The sequence below is a fragment of the Montipora capricornis genome, chromosome 6 (genome assembly GCF_036669925.1).
Source record: "Montipora capricornis isolate CH-2021 chromosome 6, ASM3666992v2, whole genome shotgun sequence".
NCBI lineage: Eukaryota > Metazoa > Cnidaria > Anthozoa > Scleractinia > Acroporidae > Montipora > Montipora capricornis.
Window position 1 is genome coordinate 13,814,406 of NC_090888.1, and position 24,424 is coordinate 13,838,829.

General features: G+C 39.7%; 2 protein-coding genes across 2 annotated transcripts in view; one reads left to right on the top strand and one right to left on the bottom strand.

Annotated features, from left to right (window-relative positions):
* The window catches only part of LOC138051593 (pyrethroid hydrolase Ces2e-like), a 19,544-nt gene extending 9,988 nt beyond the window's left edge, over nucleotides 1-9,556 (bottom strand). The window contains 2 exon segments of the mRNA XM_068897834.1: nucleotides 1-24; nucleotides 9,085-9,556. The exon segment at nucleotides 1-24 is cut by the window's left edge and continues 159 nt beyond it. Of these exon segments, the coding sequence (XP_068753935.1) occupies nucleotides 1-24; nucleotides 9,085-9,415 (355 nt within the window). The 5' untranslated portion in view covers nucleotides 9,416-9,556.
* A 5,554-nt stretch (nucleotides 9,557-15,110) lies between these two features.
* On the top strand, nucleotides 15,111-15,889 carry LOC138051571 (uncharacterized). Its single transcript, XM_068897803.1, has 2 exons — nucleotides 15,111-15,252; nucleotides 15,403-15,889. The coding sequence occupies exons 1-2, from the start codon at nucleotides 15,237-15,239 to the stop codon at nucleotides 15,729-15,731; spliced, it is 345 nt and encodes a 114-aa protein (XP_068753904.1). The 5' UTR covers nucleotides 15,111-15,236; the 3' UTR covers nucleotides 15,732-15,889.
* Nucleotides 15,890-24,424: the final 8,535 nt, after the last annotated feature.

The following is a 24,424-nucleotide window of genomic DNA, read 5'->3' on the forward strand; positions in this document are numbered from 1 at the left end:
GGAAGAGACAATCCTCACTCATATCTGAATTAGTAATGGATGATAGCAAGAGCTCAGTAATAATATGATTTCGTCTAAAAAGCGGGCCCAGCCTTTAATCGCATAACAAGCAGCCAAAATGAAACTAAAGAACGCCGTGTGGCAAAAGAGAGAGAGAGAGAGATTAAATTACAATCTGGACACAAAGACCTACGTTTTTATAGCTTGCAAAGAATTTATGTCCTTTATTTTTCTTTTAGACCTTGCTCAGACAATCCTTTGGAAAGCTTTCAGTGTGATGTGTCGAAGCACCAGAGACTCAACGTCGAGTCACGAAAAACAGATAAAATTTCTTTCTGAAGTTATTCCTTGTTTGTGAAAATGTACATTGGCTAGGATCAAACTACTAGACCGTTCACAAAAACTTGTTTGGGGGGGGGGGGGGGGGACTAATGAGAAATTTATTTGCAGATGTCATGACAAAGATAGCATATTTCCTCACTTACTTATGAACGTTCGCGCCAAAATCTTCCCACATTGAAATTTCTTTCATCTCTCGCCTGAAGTTAGGTAATAAATTGCTTATTCCAAAAATGAAGAAAAAATGGGAAGTCAGACGCTGTTTCAGAGACAAAAGCAAGGGAAATATGCCCTAATTTTGATAGATAGGTCATCATAACGAGATGTAGCCTCATCTCCTCAACCGTCCAAAATCATAAAAGTAATACGTTAGAGTGAAGGTTTCTTTACACAGAATATAGGAGTGGGTTTTTTTTAGATAATTGCATGCCGCTAGGGATGTCTAAACAGTAGAGTGAATCCTACCCGTTGTAACCACTTCAGGAATTCAGGACACAAGGAAAGAAAAATTTAAAAAAAAGATAACTTCTTACATCAATCATTTCATCAAATTTTGTAGATTGTAAGAAGAGCAAGTAATTCATGTCTTAAAAAATAGGGGTCACCGATGATATAAACAAGTAAAATCGATGTGATGTTGCGAAACTCTTGGGCAATTTAGTTTGTCAAGTTTTTGCATGACCTGTCGGGGAAGGACTGGAACCCAAGACAGGATCAATCGATGAAAGTTTCAAGCATTTGGTTAGTGTTTGTATCATATCTCTCCATTGCCGTCATGCTCATCTCCTGGAGTGTAGCTTTTGTGAAATGTAATCTCTGGCTGTTTCCTCATACGTCCGCCCTATTCAAGTCGACGAGGAAGACAATATAATTGACCTTTTCGGCTTCCCAATACAGATCATGTGATAATACTCAGGAGGTTTGGTCTTTTGTTTTGTTGATTAAAATGAGGGCATGCAAGCATGAATATGTCTGCATGCACTCTTTTTAATTAACAAAACAAAGGACCAAGCCTCCTGAGTAGTATCACAATAACTGTATTAGGAAAACAAAATGTACAAGCCGAAAAGGTCTATTGTGCTCTATTTTCAGGAAGTAAAGGAAAATAACTTCAAAAACAAGCATTCACTTTGAACTAAAAAGTTCGCAGCGTAATAAATACGTCTAAAAAACCAAACCCATTAAATTTAAGCAAAGTCGCTCACTAAAACTAACCTTCCTCGAGTTTTCAAAACTTTCAGCCACTACTCAATTAGGGACCTTTTCCAGCATCCCGGTCCTTTCTCTTTAACGTTAAAGTTTCATGATGAATTGGAGTAAAAGTTGCACACAAACAATTAGTGCGAACGTCCTTAAAGACCCTGAGTGTTGGTCCGGCCGGGTTTTTGATCCCCCGACCTCCCGCACAGTAGTCTTTTATTTTATTTATCCACTTTCACCACAACTGTGGTGGGGGTCGCACAACAGAGCGAGGCTCCAAATTAAGTGCGCCCTTTTTACCCTCCAAACCATGATATACCACAGAAGACAGACCACAACACCGGGAACTACATGCCTTACTCTTTGCAACAAGTGTGCGGGTTGTTTTACGTCCCACAGGATTATGAACATTGAAGGGTTGTGAGACGGGACCTCCGGCTTATCATCCTTATCCGAGAAGACTAGAGAGTCTAACAATTTGCAGATGTAATTACAAAGGCAGCACTTTCTTCTCAGTTATTTAAAGACCCTGAGTGTTGGTCCGGCCGGAGTTGAACTCACGACCTCCCGCGTGACAGCCCGGTGCTCAACCAACTGAGCCACCGATTCTCAAACAACTGAACCAACCGGTTGACTGAGTCCTAGGAGCATGGTATCAGACAGGCCAGGCCAAAAAGTCATGCTAAGGCCCCAGGAGGACGACATAGCAAAACATGACCTGCTCCCAACTGAGTGGCTCAAAAAGTTGGGCCAGAAGCACATAACTCTGAAACGTGTACATGTAACTTGCAACTCTTTACCTTGGAACAAAGCTGGGGATTTAGAACACCAATTTTATGCCCAAATTTGGACAAACATGAGATCGAAGCTGTACGCACGGGAAAATGCACGAGGAATGTTACATCCAAAGAAGGAAATTTTCAAACTAAAAGAATCCCAGCTCTGAACCAGAGTTAAACGCTTTAAGGTCATGAACTTCTGGTTGAGAATTGCACGGGCATCGCAGAGGTAATGGGTTTGAATCCCATTGAATGCACCTGAATTTTTCATGTGACTCTAAGAGATAATTGCTTAATTACTTAAATTGTCCAGATAAGTGCTAAAATCAGTTCTCTTTTTTGTCTAATGTTTTTTTGCTTGTAAGTGTACAAAATGAGGGGTAGTCCACAGGGTAGTCCACAGGGTAGTCCATGGACCGGGTCCACAGTGGTAGTCCATGGACCTGGGGTCCATATTCTTTATACGTCCATAATTATAATATTCAAGAGTGCAAACTAATGTTCACAGGCCTACATGACTCCCTTGTCTGCCTGTCCGGTCTGGTTTTCTTTTCCTTTGTCATAATTTTGCTCTCTCGAGTAGATATTTGAATAGACGTCTCTTTTAATCGCTTCCAGCAAGATTTCATTTAGCAATGGTGTTTGTTCTATGCGACTTTAGATTTGGAACTTATACGACTGTGTGATATTTTTTCTCCCAAGAAAATAGTTCGTCTTGATGATATATTTTTAGCTTCTTGGTGTTGATTTTCTCTGCAGCAGGCCAGGGTTTTCGTTTGAGTGAACTCCAGGCTTGCCTGGGAAACTGATTCTTGGGTTCCAGAAACACTGGAAACAGCGTTTCTGAGTGTTCTATTTTAAAAATTTCCAGTCGGGAGGGGGGCATGCCCCCAGACCCCCTAGGCATGCAAGGCACCTTGAACGGCCAAAAATATCACGTCTGGTGCTTTAAGAGATATGTCCGCTACTTTACAAAACTGTCGAAAACTCTGTATCTGCAGTAACGTGAATGTGACCTTTTGTCCCCACACTTTTGCATCAATTTAATTATAGTCTCAACCAATAGGCTTGTCGGTGGTAGAAGTGGGTGATTCTGCTTTTATAGCTTTGACCCGGCCCGCGGAATCTTTCTTTTTTTTTTTTTTTCTAGAGCATCTGTTAGATTGTGCCATGTATCAGTGAGATAGCTGACTTTCTAAAGGCTTTGTTTGTCTTGCCTTTTTTCTGCGTTTCTTAGCAGATTGTTGTGCTCTTTGGTATTTTTGCCTTTATTTGTTTCGCTCTTTCCTCTGACTTCTGCACCGTGTATTGGTTCAAGTTGTGGCCATGAGGTAGGTTGGGGTTGGTCTCAAGTTTTAGGGACAGTAAAAGGGGGTCCCTGAAAATATTTTTCCAATTTTTTAGATAGTATATAGTTAAACTATCTAGTCTTCAAGGATAAGGACGATAAACAGTAGGCCCTGTTTCACATCACATGCGTGGGACGTTAAAAAGCACACAATGTTCGGGGAGAGTAGGGAACGTAGTCCAAGGTGTGGTGGTTTCTCACCATTCACTCACGTTATGTTCTGGGGTCACTTGTGTAAACTACTTGTTATTGAATAATCTGTTCTGTCGTGATTGTATTTCATTGACCCTGAAAAGCCCCTATGGGCATTGGTCAATTAAGTATGTAAGTATACAGGCAGAAACGATAGGGCGACCTGGGTTGTTGGGTTTGTGAATTTTAGGCAGGAAGTAAATCCACGAAGTTCTAGGGGTGTTGATGATGAAATTAGTGGCAGTGTCCGGTAATTCTTGATTAACTATAAGATTTTGAATGGTGTCTTTGACAAGTTTTTGATTTTTGGAAGTGAGATCTTTAGAGATCTGTCTCTGTGGTCAAAGCGGGCCATCATCGCGACTAACAATTTGATCGACAGTCATCACTACAAACGTCACAAAAAGATAAGAATGACAGAATTCCATTCACCCTCACTTTCCATCCTCATAATCACGCAGTCAAAAGCATCATTCTTAGTAATTTTAAATTACTCCAAAATGATCCCGAGACTGGTAGAATCTTTTCGCAACCTCTAATTATTTCATTCAAACGCGACGAAAACGTAGGCAACGTTTTAGTTACAAGCGCGCTCAAAACTTACGAGCAACCCGGCACTTTCAAATGCGCGCGCTCACGATGCAAAACTTGTCTTTTCATTGTTAACACCAGCAAGATATCGGGACCTAAGCGATCTGTTAAGATCACCGATCGTTTCACATGTACCTCCGCAAATGTCATTTATTGCATAACCTGTACGTTATGCAATAAATTATACATTGGTGAGACAGGTAGACGACTAGGTGACCGATTCCGCGAACACCTTCGCGATGTTGAGAAGAATGACAAGGATGCATCTAAGCCAGTCGCTCGCCATTTTAATCTGCCTAACCACTCCAAAAAACACACGGCTATCTGCGGCCTCTCCCTACATCTAGGTACGACGGAAAGCTGCAAGAATCAGGAACAAAAATTCATCTTTCAAATCGGCACCCTTAATCCCCACGGTATAACGAACACTTTTCATTTAACTAATGTATTCCTATTTTTCACGTTGCCATGTTACCACCAATAGCGTAGCTCCTACTCTACTATAAAAACTACACGTAACCCATAATCCCTCGATTCGCTCTGACGAAGGGCTAACACTCGAAACGTCAGCTTTTAGAATCTCTGTACAGTGGCCAATTTACATTTTGAACTCCGTTGATAAAACCAAATTTTTGTATACTACTTCCCCACGGACGCAGCACTACAGTTTCTTTAGAAACTACCCCTTCGGACAGTTCAAAAGCCTTTTATTTTCACTAATCCTATAGCCAGTACGAATAAACAAGCCGGGAGCTCCGCTTTTAGGCTTGGCTAAATCTATTTATTATTTGATGCCTTAGGCCCGATTCACACACTGCGTACTTTTCATGAGCCGAACTTAATTCGAGTTCGACCGACACAAATTAACAAAAGTACGCCTGTTGATTCAAAAGTCGAACTTAACTGGCCCCTCCACAGCAGTTCCAAAGCCATTACCAAGAAAACCAATTGATTTTGTCAGCGATTTTCATGTAGAAGGCAAAACATGGTTTATGCACGATCATGAAGTTCGGCACATGAAACGTTCGACGTCTGAAATCAAAGCCGATCCACGGCCATGCTAAAGCCGAATTCCCGTTTAGGCCTAGCCTCCTACGCAAACGTTCTTACGGGTTCGTCACGCAATCATTGGAATGATTGCGTGACGAACCCGTAAGAACGTTTGCGTAGGAGGCTAGTTTAGGCCAGGCGAAAAGAACGCCTGAGCCATTCCAAGTTAAAATAGCCGTTCTTAATTGATTCAAACGTCGAACTTTTCATGTATTAAGTTCGGCTCATGAAAAGTATGGCGTCTGAGTCGGGCCTTATTGTCTTCAAAAATGACAATTTAATGTAAGCTTATGTAGAATTCAAACCTTTTACATGCACCTTCAAGTCCCAAATTTGTCAGGCAAAGATATTTAATTTAGCTTAAGTGCTTTAACAAAATGGTATTTATTTCACAAGAATAATGAATTGATTTGGTATTAGAGTGCTCTCACCGCAAATTACATGATGACAGAAAGCAGAAAGCTTCAGCTGTCATTTAAACTATAGTATTCAATGCAAATAGTATGTTAATGCCTGCATGAGATTGTTATTATAGGCGTTTAAAGAAAAGAGAGCCAAAGTTTGACGAGTCTGCTTTTCAAACACTTACATTATAACAGAAGTGACATTGTCTGACACTTGCAGAGTGCAGACCCCAAACTAAACGTAACTCACAGTTATTGAAAGCTAAACGTTTTAGTTAAAATGGGTGTTTAAAATCGCTATTTGTAGGCAGTCTGCAGTTGTCATACACCTTAGAAATAATCAGCTTTATTATTACCAGCATTTTTTTTTTGAGACATGTGATATTGAGTGTTCTTATCTGGATGAAATTCTTATGACATCTTTTTTCTGTAAGTAGCAGTAATAATTTTTCTTTGAATTATTTTTTCCAAGAAAACTGAAACTTTTCACTATATTTATTTATTTGTTGATTTACAGTTCAAATTGGAGGTGGGTACAGCTGGGAATTAGTTCATTAAAAGATTGGTGGGAAGTTTGGGCAGAGAGTTGGTTACAGAAAGTGCTGAGGCAAGCCAAGATGATGCCTTTTTCTTGCAACATACAGTACATACCACTACATGTATCATCAATGGAAGAGGAGTTGGAGGAAGCCCCAGATAAAAGAAAAGGTTGGTGCCATGAAAAAATTCCTTTGAGGCATGTTTCTGTAAAAAAGCTGTAATGCAGTCAAACAGCTGAAAGTCTGAAAGACTTAGAAGCTGATTGTTGCTTTTAAACAAGTGATGCATATATATATTTACAAATAACTCACATAAATTACACTTTAACAACTAATTCTTGACAGTCACTGCAATAAAATAATTATAAAGCACTGTCTGAGTTACAGGCCTGTGTACGTATAGACTAATAATGCCTAGCGATTAGTGGAAGATGATGCTGCAGTTTTATTTATCCATTGTCTCACCCAAGATCTGCTTTCAGTTTAAAATTTGAAATACTGTTTTATGAGATAACTGTAAATACCTCATCACACATAATTTTTTTTGGAAAAGTGTTGAAGACAAAGAAAGCATCTGGCAATATATTTTCAAGATTTGTTCCATGAGTTCCACCACTATATGTGTACTTTTATCATTATGACAAAATTAATTTGATAGTAAACTGAGTTACTCAATGAATCAAGAAAATTGTTACAGATATAATCTCATGCAAGTACTGGTATTACATGTGGTTCCATTTATTTGGTACACCAAACTGGGTTGCTGGTGTCTTTTGTTTCTCAGGATTAGGGATGTATTAGGTTTGTGCTCTCTTCCTATTTTGTTAGAATATTGTGGAATGATCTTAATTTTGGAAGGGGTTATACTAATCATGATTCTCTTTAATTACTTTTAAGGATGATGAGTCAATCAATGGAGAGGTTCTAAAAGCAACATTTGCAAGGATTGTTTCTGGCACACTAATTGAACCAGAGACATTTACCTTGTGGCAGAAAGCAAGGTTTTGTTAGAACTTTCATTTGCTATAATTGTTTTGATGGGAGCATACTTAATTATCAGCTTAATCTTGGGGTTTTCTTCTTCTTTTTGGAAACAAAAAGTTTTTACTTTTTTTAATGTAAATTATCAAGTTAAGTTCTGAATTTTTTCCTTTTGGAAACAATTCTGTTGGAGAAAAAATGAACACATTGGTAAAGTTCAATGATGGCAAAATTTTTGCATCAGTTATCCAAGGCATGTTCCATTTTTTTACGTTTCACTTCTTTCTGTAAGAACTGACTTGTATTACATGTACATAAAACCCATTTTGTTATACTGAGTCACATTTATCCAAGTATGTTGTATGCTTTAGTTTTTGTAATTGAAGTTAGATTTTGCAGCCATTGTTGCAATCTGTAATCAAAACACATACCACTCAATTTATCTTTGTTTAAGGCAAGAACACATTCAGCTGATTGCCATTTTATTATTGCCTGAGTAATTAGAATAAAGATAGCTTTGACTTTTGCGATGTATTTGTATGTGTATACATTGTATTTATCATGTGCATTCTTTGCAATCTTATGATTAAAATTACCAGTATTAGATGCTTCATTGTAAACCTGGTGTTTTCTTTACATAATATTAAAAAAATGAACTTTTTATGGTTATGAGAAATCTGACTATAAATGAAGGTACAGGAGATCTATTGAGGGTGAATGTGTTCTGTAGAAAGAGTAAATATTACTCTGACAAGGGGAATAAAGTTTAAGAGGGTAAATGTTACTCTTGAAAGGAGTGGTTTTGTACCTTTTTGTCTCACCCCAGTTTTGGAATTAATTTAACTCTGTCGAGGGTGAATTGAACTCCATTTAAAGAGTTCAATTCACTCCAATAGAAGTATAAAATTTACTCTTGTATTGGAGTGAATTTTACATGACAGGAGGGGTAAACAATACAGGAGTAAATTTTACCCCGACAAAAGAGTAAAAGATATAGAAGTAAATTTTACTCCACAAGTGGAGTAAGCAATACCAGAGTGAATTTTACTCCAGAAGTGGAGTAGTTTTGTACCCTTTTTTTTTTAACTCCCTTTTTGGAGTTAAATCTACTCCTTTTAAATAACAGTGTATGGAAAAAAATATTAGCACTGCCTAGTCCCCAGTCGCCCGCTCGTGAAGGGAAAAGCGGGGCGCAATATTCCTCCCTCCCATCACTGTCCGCGCTCGCGCTTCGCACTTGCAACTAGTTCCCCGTGCTCGTGCTCCACACTTGCTTACAGTTTTCGCTAGCTTCACAAAAAAGCCTGAGGAGGAGGTAGACATTGGAAAGCAATAGTTATGTAAGGCAAACAAAATCCACTGCCCGCCATCTTCAAGTTGTTCTGAGTCACGAAATCCTTGTTTTTTGCAGAATTCGCGGTTGGCGAACTTTAAGATGGCAGCCAGGAATATTATAAATGAGTTTCCCGCTTTCGGTTTCTGAAACGCTGAGATGTACAATTATAGCACACGTCACACCATGAAAAGCCAATTACTGGAGTAAGACTCCAGAAAACTCGTCATTCCACCCTCCCCGCTTTTCAGCCTATAAGCACTGTGTTTTCAACATTTGCGGGTTTTCTTCTAATATTTATTCAAGCTAAGTTAGAGATTCAACAAACCTTCACGTCTCGTCTTTTCGTGGAGGAGTGGAGGCTGCGGACACATGGCTCCATATTTGGAAGAATCTTTTGTCCCAGACCAAGGTAAAGAGGGCTTTGGAGCGGCAAACCTTAATTCTCCGACCGGAGGTTCGGCGTACGGGATTCCAAGATACTCATGAACCGATTTGCCGTATGAAAGAGACACAGTCTTGCCAATTACTGCTCCATGTTTGGTTTGCACAACGGGCGTGCGTTGCTCCTCGGTGTCAGCTCGCGATAACAAAGCGTAATGTGAAAGAGTAACACAAAACACAAATGTATAGGCCATAGGAAAACTAACAGATTCCATATCCGTCGAAAAATATGATTCGTTAAAAACAAGAAATGATATATATATCAGACTATGGAGCCGAATTCCATCGAATCTGGTGGGTTACTCTCAAAATAGATCACAAAATGCAAATGCAGCAACCTCTCTTCTCTGCCTCCATTGTCGAAGAGAGACCCTGGGAACGAGGTTGCTAATGGAGCATGACTCTTCATTTCGCATGAGAGCTTCGGATTGACGTCCTTTGGGACCAGCATTGAAGTCAGTGGAGGGAAAGGTCAACTAAGGTCACCAAGGAAACAGGTGTCATTACCATGGCGAAGATATCGTTGACGTCACCTATTGTCGTTAATGTGCCAACGAGAGCCTCATTGGCTGTCGAAACAAAGGGTCTTTTGTTCTTGTGGTTGGCAAATTTGCATAAACAAAAGCAATGTTTGTAAACAGAATTCGGAATTCGTCTTTGTACTACTAGAGAGTGAATACAATATGGTACGTTTTCACACCCTCCATTCATTGTTAAAGCTCTGAAAGCTGTTCGTTTCTGTTAGAGGTAATCAACAGACACCGAACAATTTAAAGTACATGCAGTCGTAAACCCTCTTGGCTCGGTTGTTCATAAGTATACAGTTCCCTCGTTCAACAACCTTTGCCGTGTTTCAGAGTTAGAGCACTTGCTTATTGACATTGTCCGACTTAATATTGAAACTATTAAAATAGTTTTAATATTAAAGTTATGTTTTTGTAGTAGCTCAATTCTGGTGAAAACGGCATCATCATAAAAAGGGTCAAAAAACATGTGTAAGCATGTTTATACACAAGCTTTATTAAGACGACCCTTAGCGAACGACGATTTTTCGTTAGTAGGGTATGACAGACAAATCCGACGATAGGGTAGGGCATTTGAACACCATTTTGGCCCGATGGGACGGGAATTTAAACGATCCAATCTTCAAAAGTTCAAATGCCCGGGCTTTGCCCGGGGGGTGGGGGGGATGTTGAAGTTCCAAGTTGAGCGGCACATTAATTTGACGTTTCTTATGCTTCTCTACATACATTCTCAAAACTAATTACCGTCGCATTTTCAAAGCTTTCTGATATACGAAATAAAAACATCTGGGTCCTATATTAATATGAACAAAGCGATCTTAAAATAACAAGAACGCACTGACAGGTGTTGATTGTTATTAATATAGTAACAACTCACTGCTAAGGTTTGAATTCATGGAGGGCTTTAGCTATTGGATATACAATTTCTCTTTTATTTTACAATGATGATCTGAGTTTCCCGATGCAATAATATCAAAATTGTCCCATTTAATGTTGTGTGCGGTCGTTGTGTTATGGTCGGCCATGGCTGGATCATGATCTCTACTAGTTAAAGACTTAAAGGGTTCAGTCTTCCTGTCATTTAATCTTCGTTTAGTCTTTCCAATGTTGAAATCTTCCCATTCCCAGCAGCTTCCTTTGCATGTGACGTTTGACATTTGAGAACGATATAAGCGGCTTTTGTAAGGAAAAAGGGAAGCCATCGCCGACCATATCACAACGAGCGGGCACAACATCATATTGAACAATTTTGATATTATTGTATCGGGAAAAATAGATCATCACTGTGAAATAAAAGAGACATTGTATTTCCAGGAGCCAAATCCCTCCATGAGTTCAAATGTTAGCAGTATTTTAAGAGCGTTTTTCATATTAATATAATACTTTGTATAACGTTTATTTTTAAGAATGTATGTAGAGAAGCATACGAAACGTCAAGTTAATATAAAAGAGTACGTAACGCAATTTTAAATATGCGCGTCATTGGGAACGATAACTTAAAATAGCTTTGAAAAAACTAACAGTAACAATAAATTTAAAAAAACTATGATGGGGCATTGGGATCGGTTCTCTTGCCTCATCCTCTCTTGGGCGAATTGAACTCCATACAGCCTTTAAGCACTTAAGAACATGTTAAGAACTTTTCCAGGCTCAAATCGTAAAAGAGAGAAAGGAGGAAAAACGTTGAGCATCAGGTCCAAAATTAGACATTCATATTGAAAAAAGAATGTGAGATGAAAGTGCTACTTTGAATTCTACACCGGGTAATCTTCTCGCACCACGCACCGGTGGCTCAGTTGGTTGAGCACCGGGCTGTCACGTGGGAGGTCGTGAGTTCAACTCCGGCCTGACCAACACACAGGATCTTTAAATAACTGAGGAGAAAGTGCTGCCTTTGTAACTACATCTGCAAATGGTTAGACTTTCAAGTCTTCTCGGATAAGGACGATGAGCCGGAGGTCCCGTCTCACAACCCTTAGTCATTAACTCTGTGGGACGTTAAAGATCCCACACACTATTCGAGAAGTGTAGGGCATGGAGTTCCCGGTGTTGTGGTCTGACCTTTCCAGCATGTGGTCGGCTTGGCAGGATTATCTTGAAGGGTCTCACAACTGTGTATAGCAGCCAGAAGTCAGGCTACTTAGCGAAATCCTGGTGCCTCACCGCTCACTCAAACCAGGACAATTGATGGAAGACTAACAAACACCGCTCACAAAGATGTCGTAATCATGATCTGTCCTTAACAATATGTGGTCTGACTGGCTGGATAAACCTGAAGGGACCCTGAGCAATGTTTTACCACGAAAACAGAAACGGGTTTCTCCAGCCTTTCCCTCTAACTGCATACATGCAGTGAAACCTGGTACTGTCTGCTGAAAGCAGGTTCACATGGAATTCGTCTTGGTCATCATATATTATTAAATTCTTAACCTCGAATAATCCATTTCTCGTGCTCTCATTAGTTCACTAGATCTCGGTTATAAGCTCATATACCTTAGTTTGACCTTATATGGTAAATTATGGCCCTTTGTGTCGCTGAACTAAACATTTTTTTCGCCGGAAAGCGAAATTTCTCACGGTATAAAGCGAAAAAAAAAACGTTTTTGTGGAAAGTTTGGATCAATCCCGAAGTTTAGAAGTACGCAAAAATGGTAAGAAACGTTTTTGTGATGAGCCTGTGTCTGTCTGACTACCAGGTATTACACACCATCGCATCTTCATCACGTTTTTTCGATTTCGCTCGGATTTTTCTCATATCCAACGCGTGCTCATGGAATAATTGTTAAATAGTTAGCAACTATTCCCCGACGTGGAAGAGGCTAGTGGTGGATATATACCGAGCCGGGAAGCGGCGAGTTAAATATCCAGCACAAGCTACCGACATTTAAGGTGAATAGTTGTTTTAGTATAAACTAAAATACTAAGATAATATGGCACAAAAAGATGATTTTAACTCATTTATTCCTGCAAAGATTACAACATTTTCGGGCGCAAATTGCTCAGAGGTGACTGGCAAAGGATATCTAGAGTTTGAGTCGCCAATCAGCGCACCCGTTCAACGCTATCCCCTGTTTTAGTATATACTAATCCTCGCTATCAAAAGCCTTCATTGAAAGGGTCAAATACCATTTCTGTTGTAGTACAAGGACTCTGTAATTTTGTTTGCAACACAAATGTTTTGTCAGTCACGTATTACTTATTTGATCACCTTTTGTTTATCAGGCCATAGTTACTAACTATGATCAGGCTGTGCCAAGACAGACAGTATTTCCTGTTTGTTAAGTGTCTACAAAGAAGCTACAAAGATGTGAGGACAATCTTAACAGAGGTGCCCGTTGAATACTGTTTTTTGTTTTACAGTAAATGTGGGAAGAACATTAATATATTAATCTTCTTCCATATAGATGGCGTCATTTTAATATGGGGTCCGGTTAATTAATACAGGTTTAAAATGATTATTGTTTTTCATATACGGAGAAAAAATCTCCGTTTTTGAAGATACCGGATATGTTTTCGAAGTAAGGGAACAAAGAACTGTTCTATGCGCTTACCGAACACGAACTTGGACTCTCCAATCTACGGTCCTGGGTCTCCACCATTAAACATACTCAACCCCAAAACAGTTCTTTTAATTAAGTCAATTGATATCCATGTATAATAACCAAAACTAATCCAAACTCTCTCTAGGCTTAACTTAGGCTCCAGAAAGTTTCTTCAATTCATCTGAGTGCGTATTCAACCTAGGTAAAATGAAGATCACCATTTTAACCCAGGGAAAAACGAATTCAACCTGAGAACGGATTTTATCGACAACAGATACGTGTGGACCGGCTCAAAAATCTACACTCTGGAAACCGTTTTCATAAGCCTTGATTTTTAACGCCGTATTTGTGAGGACGAAAAGCAAAAACAGAGTTTCGAAAATATTCGTTTCGGATATAACGCAACGCTCCCCAGCTACCTCACCCCATTAGGTGGAGCGTTGCGTGACATCCCAAAAACGCCCGATGATGTAGAATCGAAACGAGTTGAATACGAACAAGGTGTTTGAAGGTAAATTGTAATGAATTTTGGTTGAAACGTGCAAATGACATGGAAATGCCCCTTAAAATATTCAAGATATTGAAAATTAAAGTAAATTAAAAATAAGCATTAATTAAAATTTCTTCTTCACAAAAGCAAGTCAGTTAAACCCAAAGGGAGGGGAGGGGAAATTTGCTCTCCCCTTAGGTCAATTTTTCAAAACCCAAGTCCCACACGAGACAATCTATTACTTTCCTTTTTTGGAGGAGCAAATCGCTGTAAATCCCCGAAATGTCCTCCACTCGTTAACAAAACTGAAATTAAACTCTGAAACCTTGGATCTCGTGAAGGTTCAGGATCCCGATGCCGTCGGAATGCCGGAGAGTTAAGAAGCGCTTTGGATGTATGGATGTTTGGTAGTAAGAGTTCATTCTTCATAGGTTTCATTACACGCACTCGCTTTCTTAATCCTTGTATCGCGATCGTAGGTCTTGCTGGGCTTTCAATGGGAGGCAATCTAACGATATTAAGTCCAGTTGTTGTTTGAGAGTTCTTTCGTATTTTCGTAGCTCCCTCGTGCAATTCGTGTAATCTGCGATTCGAGTCGTCCTTTCGCCTTGCCCTCTTCTGTATTTCAATAATCTTGCTCTGTTTTTCTCTCTGGGCCTTAGATTCCCTGTTAAACAACTGAATGATAGAGATGTCTTTGGAGGATTGCCGTTGTTCTATCCTTTCGTCATGGACGTCTCGCAATTTGTCAAAACCAAGTTTGTTTCTTGACATGTTAAACTTGTTAAACTGACACGCAGTGTTCGTTTTGAAGAAACTCGTTTTGGTGATGTGAACCAGTATTGAACCACGAAATTATAGTCATTTTACCCGGCAGTTTGCCAATTCCCTTTCCCTTCTCTTAAGATGAATCGGCTTGTTAATTTGCCAATCGACACAACTTATGCTTTCCCTTGACGATCCTTTGAGATGATATTATTTGTTGTCGGGATCAGATCGTGTTACTGTGCATGCCTCAGTGGATAACCAGTAGACAATGACAAATTGAAACAATATTGACATTCCACTAATGACAAGACATGACATGATCCGTTTGGATGTGAACAAATGGCTTCATACTTTATAAGAATGATTGCTTGGAAGCGGTTGGTAACAAAGTCGATACTCAATTATTGAATAAGACATATTTGGTTTGGCTTAGTATTTTCTGCTTGTTTGCACACACAAATAGCTACAAATGGTGACAGGAGTCGGATGTGTGTCGTGCTTCTATTTGTTTGGGTTAATTCTGTTATGCACTTGTCACTGGAAACCCCCACCCCCCCCCCCACCCCGGGGAGACGTGGGGCATACGTGGGGATTTGTAAGTGCTTAGGTGACTTACCAGCCCCCAGGGGGTGGGGGAATAGTTCACTTTAGATAATTTATATTGTAGACGGGGACTGGACTCTAGTCCGAAGCACATGGTCGATTGTTCAAAATGGCGGGTTCTGAAGGTGAGTTAAACTATTTTCTTTGTCATTTTAATGCGTTTGTGTTGTCCTTTATACAGACTCTTTCATGCATAACATCACTTTTTCGATTGAATATTGAAATAAGCAGGCTTTTGTATGTGTGAATTTAATTTAATTTACTTTTATGTTCAGATTATGTGACTGTCAAATGTGGTGGAGAAAGTGAAATTGACGTTGAACTCGAAGAAGATGGAAGTTTAGCTTTAAGCAGTTTAAAAGCTCTTTGTGCGAACGCAACAGGATTGTGTTTCACCTCAGAAAATGGTAGAAGACGAAGTGTCAGAGTTGTAGATAACAAATGTTTTCCACCTCAAGGAAAGTGGGGAGAAAGGGTGTACGATGTAGTTGTGACGGCAAGACATGTGCCATTAAGTGGTATCACTTTTCATGTGCAGGCATTAGTGAAATTGACATCCCCCAAGGACTATGGTACTGTAACAGTTGCTCAAAAACCTAGCTGATGGATAAGCCACATGAATTGTCACAGTGTTTCCAAGGTGTGTCAGAAAAGTAGGACTTTGCATATTTCGCTATTAAATGTTAACCAGTCCAAACCTTTAGTCGGGGCTTAAACTAAAAATTCTCCCCCCTAGGGTGGGGCTTTCTCTTACTTTTTTTCGTTCAGCTGTCTAATGCCCCACGTCTCCCCGGGGTGGGGGGGGGGTGGGGGTTTCCGGTGACAAGTGCATTACCATCACGAATCATAGAACAGAACTTGCAAAAAAAAAAAAAAGCCAGCGTTCATTTTTAATATCAAAGAGAGCTACAAAAGCAACGACGAAATCATTTCAAAATAAAACTTCTGGCTATCGTGAGTACCTTATTTAGTGCGTAGATTTGTTGGGTGAAAATCAATCTGTCGAACTATAGACCGTGGGACTGCGAAACCTGTGGAACCTAGAAAAATGATTGTTTTTTTATTGAAACCTCATGATAAAAACGATGAGATTTACATAAATATTTGTTCAATCTCGACTTTATCCGCCGATTATTGCCTTCCAGGTGCCATTTCTAGTTGTGATCTGCCTGTTTCCACAGCTCACTCAAGTTTGCGGATTGGCTTGATTGTGGATTGCGTGACACGTCGCAATAAAATTTCTACCAACTCATCTCTCTCCAAAATCGTTTTTTTGACGTCGAAGTAAGTTTCCGCCTTACATTTTCTTATAGTGACTTGCAATGTTTGCCCCCTTGGCGATCCCACTACCCTTTACGTACAACACATGGATCCAATTACTGGCAACTCATTCATTTACAACGTCGTCAATCGACGATCCCGCTTTGTTTAGTTTGAGCCACCCAGATCTGCATTTCCTCGGTCTCCATCTTACCCGATAAGCACCCATATGCATATTGAAATGATTCCTAGCTCATTTTATCTTATTGCCTCCCACGAAGTCGTTAGTCGTACTTCACCTCCTCTCCACAAAGGAGGTGAAATCAGTACGACTTTGTGGGAGGCCAATTTTTTTTCAAAGAGTCTGATAAAATTGTGTGATATAAAATGTTGTGTGTGCATTTGTAACACTAAGCCATACAGCGCATAAACGTTTGTCGATAACCAATGCCCGAAATACGAAAATTTTACGTCCTACTGAACGAGCTGTCAAATGTACACTCCGAATCCGATAGAAAGCATGCATGTGCGACGAATATTTTGAGGTTCGTCACTGTAGTGTATCAATTTAGTAAGATTCTAGTTTTAAGTTACAATTGGTCGCTGCACGAGGGTCCTGATAAGAATAAGCTACTGTGGCCTCCTTGTTAAAGGAATATGATAATATTCTCAAAGGCATTTGAAAGGTTACTGATTTTGAGCATAAAACTGTCATTGACCCTAACGTAAAACCTATCAGTCAACACCTAAGATGCAATTGTGCAGTCAATAATGAGTTGGATAGAATGCTTGAAGACAATATTGGTCAATGTTATTGAAGAGGTAACCAAAGTCAGTCCATGGGTTTTCAATTTAGTAATTGTTCCCAAACAATGTGGGTATAAGAGTATGCATTTTATCAGAAGTAAATAAGGCAGTAAGAAGAGGGTGCTATGTTTTACCTAAGATCAATGATACTCATTGAAAGAGACGACCTCTTGCGAGGTCATCAAGGCTCTGAGCGATATTTTTACTTGTAGGTTCGGATTTCCGGACGAAATCGCTTCCGGACAATTGCAAAGGAAAACAACTTATCGGTGCAGAATTTGAGGCCTTTCTCAAATCGTGTGGAATTACCGTGAATCTTCTATTAAGCATCCCCTCCCGCTCCCCTCTCAAATAAGTGACCCCATGTTAGAGGAAGAAAGTTATTAAGCCCCCTCCCCCTCCCCCCTCTCTTTTAGCCATATTATGCACGAAGCATTGGAAAGTGGGAGAGATTTCACCGATGTCAAATGGACTCTGACATTGATTAAATAGCAGAAGAGTTACTCGAACTTGAAAACATTTAAGTGTAATTCAATCCTCCATCTTGGAGACCGGAGGGAATAAGAAAGAAGGGGAGACCAAAGACAACGTGGAGAAGGACCCAGGGGCACCCAACGAGAATATAGTTCAAAACCACTTAAACATAGCATAGTTTAACGTATTTTAGTATTTAAACTGTAGATATAGGCATATATTTATCCCCTAAAAATTTTTGATCTGTTCGGATTTCCTAGCTGAAAGTCTAGTGATCCGAAAATTATAGGGATCAAAACTTACCTTTTCGAAAATTTCAGCCAGAAAAAAGGCTCCCGAAAATTCTAGGTGACCTTTTTTGGGTAAAAATCTGTTTAAAATGGGCAATTATACCATTTTTTAGTTGTTCGAAAATCTTAGGACAGGCAGGCAAGTAAGAAATTTTACAACAAATGTTCCGAAAATTCTAGATCTCAAATCGTCTTCCGAACAGATATTTTCTGAAAACTGACGTTGGGTGCCCCTGAGGACCGTAGAGAGGAAGATGAAAGAAGGAGGATGGGGTTCGTGGGACGAGGTGCGGGGCGTTGCAGTTGACAGACAGACATGAAAAGCTTCTGTGGAGGCCCTATGTGCCACCTGGCACGCGGAGGATAGGTAACAGGTAACAATCCTCAATCTAATCATATAACTGAACTTGTGAAACTATGGAAAGTGCGGATAGCATACTTTCACTATAACGCACTAACGCCAATGGCTGGTGAAAGTTATAAAAATACTTAGTCCAGAATTTATTATTCCACAAAGCTACAAGAACAATTTTGAAATCCTTACAAGTCAGAACTATTTTCAATATCTTAAGAGATGTTTAATTTGTTTCTGTTGCCTCTGTGTCACATCAAGCAGTTTTCACATGTCAAAGCTGATCAAATTGTGTACTTTGACTTTGACATTTAGCGTCCTTTTGAATTTTGACCAAAACACAACAGGCTATTTATTGTTTCACAAGTTAAATTATTTTTTTAAGCTATTCAATAAATACATTTGCTCTGCAATAGTGTTACTGCTTTGTATCTTGTTACACACCTCAACACAGAATGATACCAGCCATCAAGAGTCATCCAATTCATATTTACTGGGTTGCCTATGGCAAACCCAGTCAAGGTCTGCGTTTAGTTAGTTTGTTTTCTTTTTTTTTCATTTTTTATTTATTTATTTTTTTTTTTTCCGTGTCGGCAAACGTCTTGCCTGTCACTCCCCTGGTAAGTGGTGTCTTTGCAATTGTGCATAGAGCCTTCTGCGCGTATTTTCTTAGGATCGAGAGGGTAGTGGAACTGAGTACATTTCTCTGTTGGGCACAGTAGCATCATTAACTTAGCCTGCAATGGCGTCGAAAGTCATGTAACGCGAATGGCGTTTTAGTGGATATACCCTTATGGAGCTCAATAATAGAAAGTCAGCAGAAAGGGTTCACAGGCCTGTTGGAAGCGTGCTTGAGTTTCAACAAAATGAGCCCCAAAATCAGTGAAAACTTGTGACGCAGATGAATAATAAAGTAGCTGCTATTTCCAAAATGATGGAATTACCTGATGTTAAATAACGTCGTACGCGTCTTGGAGACTAAATTTTGACTTTGCATAAATAAGAGTTGGGCGATTGTGATCTTTGTTTTGACTTCGCTCATTTCATTTCAAACTTTATAACACTTGACGGAAAAAGAAACTTACAAAAACCCGGTATCTTGCCATCATTTGACACAAATGCTTCACTGTTTGGCGAGTAAACATGCCAGGGTAACTTAATCACGGCGCCCGCTGAATTTCGGCCATGTCACTTTCGATTTTGCAATTTACTTAAATCTCCCAAAATGTTTGTCGCTGATCGTAACTTTTTATATTCTATATTCACGGTTCAAAATTAATGTTGTTTTCATGTCGTAAATATTTTATTCTCGATCGACCGTCCCGGAAACTTCCTTCTGCTCTTTCTAAAAACTGTGTATCAATAGTTATTTGCTTTTTCATCAATATTTGTTTTGCATAAAGCAAGCTAACAAAATCTGTACCTTGCTGAGTTCGCATTTGTTAGCGTTAATAGTATTTTCGGTCAGATGCTTCTGTTTTTTATGAGGGGTTTATTGTTTTGGTCTCCCATCCTAACCCTAACCCCGCGAAACAGGGCTTGACTTCAGGGAAATTTAGTATTACAAAGCTGTCAGATGCTCAGAGGGCACACTTGTGGTGAAACGAAGTTGTGAGGGAACTTGAAAATTATCAACATGTCAGCCCAGAAGCCAATGTCTCTCGCTTCTCTTTTATTTGTTATTCTTCAGAGACTGGACTGCTGTATTTCAATACCACACAATTCAGTGCCTTCTGATTTTCTGTAGCATGTACCACAGGCAACCCAGTGTATGCTTCACGGAAGCATCTCGTTGGTAAATTTCCTGCACTTGAATTTCCTGCACTAGAAAAAACTTTAGCAGTAGACACATGTACGCATTGCGTACCTATTGTTTTTAAAAGATTTCTTATTGGTCGCTTACGCTGTTACGTACAAACACATGGTCGGAACTTTGTAGATACAATTAGGAAGGAAAATAAATGTACCACATTCGGAGATATTACGCTATTGTTTTTGTACGTGAAAACAGGGATGCCCCCCCCCCCCCCTCCCCTCTCCCTCCCCAATTTCAAGTAAAAAATAAACGTAAGAAGTAAAACATTTGTTCATTTACGTTTGGTCCACGTTTATTTTTTTGATATCTCGTCGAGAATACTGGAAGTAGCATTTGCGAGCTTCAAGATTTCAAAATTTTCTAGCGGATAATTTCCTCAGAACCCCCTACAGGTTAGCGTCTCCTGCGCTTGCTTGTTAGCCCCCCACCCCACAATACATACAAAATACGCTCCGCCGTCCCTGGAAAACCTTTCGTTTGCGATGTTCCCTACCCGCTTTTCTTGCAAAAAGCCCGGTAATATCAAAACAGGATTTCCAGATTTCATTGCTTTCTTTTGATTCATTTTGAGCTCGTTTACAAGTCCTCCCATCTCTTACTTCCATCAAAAGACTGGGATTGATTCAAGAAGATAACTAATACTGGAGGGAGAAGTGATCCTCGCTGTTAACTGGACCACTCAATCAACTGTCTTTTATAGAGACCTGAAAAATTCAGGCGGCTTCAACGAGATTCGATCCATTATCTTTGCGATGCTGGTGCAATACTCTACCGACTCTCTGCCAACTGAGCTACGGAAGCCACTCAGTTGAGAGCGGGTCAATTTGTTGGGCTCACGTACGTGTTCTCATGACTGTATCTTTTTTTTTTTTTAATTCGGTGCGTAGTTTTATTCCTTAAATGTTTTACTTCTGTTTCGTTTTCCTTGTTAGTTTTTTTGTAATTCGGAAGGAGGACAGATATCTTAGGTTGCTTGGTTTGCCTGCAGATCATACAGGGTTGGAATATTGCCCTGACTGCCGTTTGCCTTCCGAATCTTCATATTTACATTTATCACTCTTTGCCTCCGTTCAGATGAACTTTTCACTTAAAATATCATTTTCCAAGGTTTAAGACTGATTTCCTCTTACCTACCTCTTTCCTATGCCATGGGAACGAGGCTGTCTACTAACATACGCAAACTCAGTAGAGTCTTGATCATTGGCACCGTCGTTGGGACCAATCTCTTTCCCAGAGTCATCGTTCACTTGACCAGCGGTCGGAAAAAGAGAGACTCTTGTCGAATCCAAAATAGGCCATATTTGATTGGCTGTTGTAAAACGGTTTCATTTCCTACCTTTTTCAAATTCTAAACTCAAAAATCGCGATTTCTTCAATTTTTTATCTTTACGAGATTGAAAATGACCTAGAAATAAATAGTTTTACAACTTAGCAGTCCCGTAATGTGTTTGTTTTGGAAAATACAGCGATTGTCATTTGTGTGACACCAGATTCTGAAATCTGTTTTGATTGAAAAAAAACTTTTTTCGTTATTTTTGATTCTCCGCAGTTTAAACGTTTCGAGTGTATTAGGAGATGTGTTTATACTCCATTGCTCTTGTTGATTTCTAACAGACTCCCCTCACGCACGCGCATTTATTCAACCGTAACCACAGTTTTCTGGTTCCGGTTTTGGATTATTCCAGAGCCTCCCGCGCTCGTTCCGCCGGACAAGGGTAACGGGGGCTCTGAGAATGAGATTGCGTTGGGAAAAATGAAACGTCTGCGTACATAGCTTGCGTCGCTAATGTGGACCAGGCTCAACCGCGTATCATTCTCGCTTATCTCCACTCCCACTTATGAACATGCTTATACGTCATTGCTCTGTCGTGTAAGGTAAAGTCTGCATACGAGCCACGTGGCCCATCAGGCCGGAGCTTATCCCGGTTTCCATGAAGTGACTAGGAGTATTTCTACTTTCCCCTGGATGGGATGCCAGTACATCGCAGGGTTTACCCCCAGCATTTCGCCGGTACCCATTTATACACATGGGTGGAGAGAGGCACCGTGGGAGTAAAGTGTCTTGCCCATGAACACAACACAAAGTTCCCGGCCAGGACCCGAACGCGGATCATTCGCTCCGGAGCCGAGAACACTAACCATGGGGCCACCGCGCCTCCCATAAAATTTCCAGATGATTATTTGAGTTTATTTATGACGCATAACTATACTGTACAATTCAAATCAAATAAGCTAAATATAATTCAAACATCTGTAAAACTGTACCTTGAAAAGGCGAGGAGCTTTCTAAAACTACCGAGAAATCAGTGGATAAATTGCAGCCCCGAACAAAGAAGCGCTTCTTCATATCTATATCAATCTATATCTATATCTGTATCTCTTTAGATGGATGACAGTAGTTGTTAAATATACTCTGGCAAACCTTCCTAAACTGGAGACACGGCATATTCCAAAACTTATCTTACAAGATTGAACGCAACTGAAAGTAATAAGCGAATTGCTTTGGTTTTGCATTACTTCGCTCAATGATTGGTTCAAAGTTCTTGCGCCACTTTTTCAACCAATCAGAGCTGGGGCCCGTTTCTCGAAAGTCCCGAAAACTTTTCGGGCCCGAAAAGCCTTTTGTGAAATTGCCGACCGCTTGTTTTGGAAAGCCGATCTTTTAACGTGTTTTCAAAGTAACAAAAGAAAAATAACTATGAAGTTTGACGAATTAAATGCCCTCCGTTCTTGAGTTGCAAAGGGAATTGTGACACCTGAAAATTGCCCGTAAAGTTTCGGGACTTTCGAGAAACGACCCCCTGGAACCAAAACCAATCGTGGCTCCCTCGTGCACATTTTCCCGCGCTTTGTGTCGGCTACGTGTAATTACTTCGAGTTTTGATTGGTTTACTGGATTGCCTCCGTCCTTTTTGATTGGCCGAAGTAATTACTTTGGTTTTGGTTTTACTACACTCGAGTGAAACTCGTTCTAGCAAATAGACTTCTTTACGAAGCAATCTAATCACTCACAAATTACTGGACGAGGCCGTTTGAGCTTCAAGTTCATAGTATTCAAGTCAGTTTAGTAACGTTGGGGATAAATCATAAATTGCACGTGCTCTTTGAACAGTTCATGCAGTTTAATCTAGGCTTTTGAAATTGTCGTTCTGGCTTAGTTCCGTTTTTTTGGATTGCAACAAAGATAACAGCGAAGAAACTTAATATATAAAAGATGACATTTTAGCTGCGGGCTTTATTTTTTATTTTTTTTAATCAACTCAGGTATGATTTAAGCAGTATCGAAAACTGCTTGAGTAATTTTCATAACGACGATTGACCAAAATCTTCACCTCATAGAAATGGCTTTGTTTAGCACGTTTACCCCTTCGTCTCAAAAACAAGCAAGAGCAAAAATGCTGATACTCATTAACTTGTCGTTAGTTAGTGTCTTTAAATTGTGTTCTTACAGTAGGTACTAGTAAAGAACTCGTTACTGCTCAGTTTTGTAAGTTGTGCTTCTTTCTCTCGTGGTTATTTCTCTACCGAAAATTAAACCTGGTCTCATTCTACGAAGCAAATGTGTAAGTTCAGCATCTAGAACGGAGTGGCCAACGATCAGGTATCAAGTTATGAATGAGTGCATTATCCTAATATAACAGCGAGATTATTTCTTCTCATCCACGTTACGTTGTATAGCGTTGGCAAATGTACATTACTGATCGATGAGGAACGGCGTCAAATATATAATTACACAACTATTCACCGATGGTACGGGTGTTTACCAGTGGATATTAGAGAGTTTAAGCACGCGACGTTTTTGGGCCGCAGACGGTAACCGGAAATGATTTAACTTGTCTTGTCACTACCATCTTTATGTTGCTAAGTATCTTTCCTCCATTAGAGATGATTAGTGTAAAAATCTGGGAGACGCTACTGTCCTGGCGTGCGAAATGTTCATTTCTGGTTACTGTCTGCGGCTCAAAAACGTCGCGAGCTTAAATTCCCTATTTACCGCGACCGAGCCGCGAAGCGGCGAGGTCAATATCAACCGCTAGCTATCAACAAATATATTTAGATTCGGGCGTGGAAGGGGAATAATTGGATCTCTGTTATTCATTAATACTTCTCTGATTTTCCGAGTTATTCATTATTCATTATTGAATTATGTCCGATGTCCATTTTTCCATATTCGTTGTTCTTTAACGGAAACTGTACAATTCTTTATTCCGAATGTTCAAAGCTAAATACTCCTTATTCATTTTTTTTTTTAAGCCGTTATGCATTATTCATTGCGCCACTTCCATCCACGAAAATAG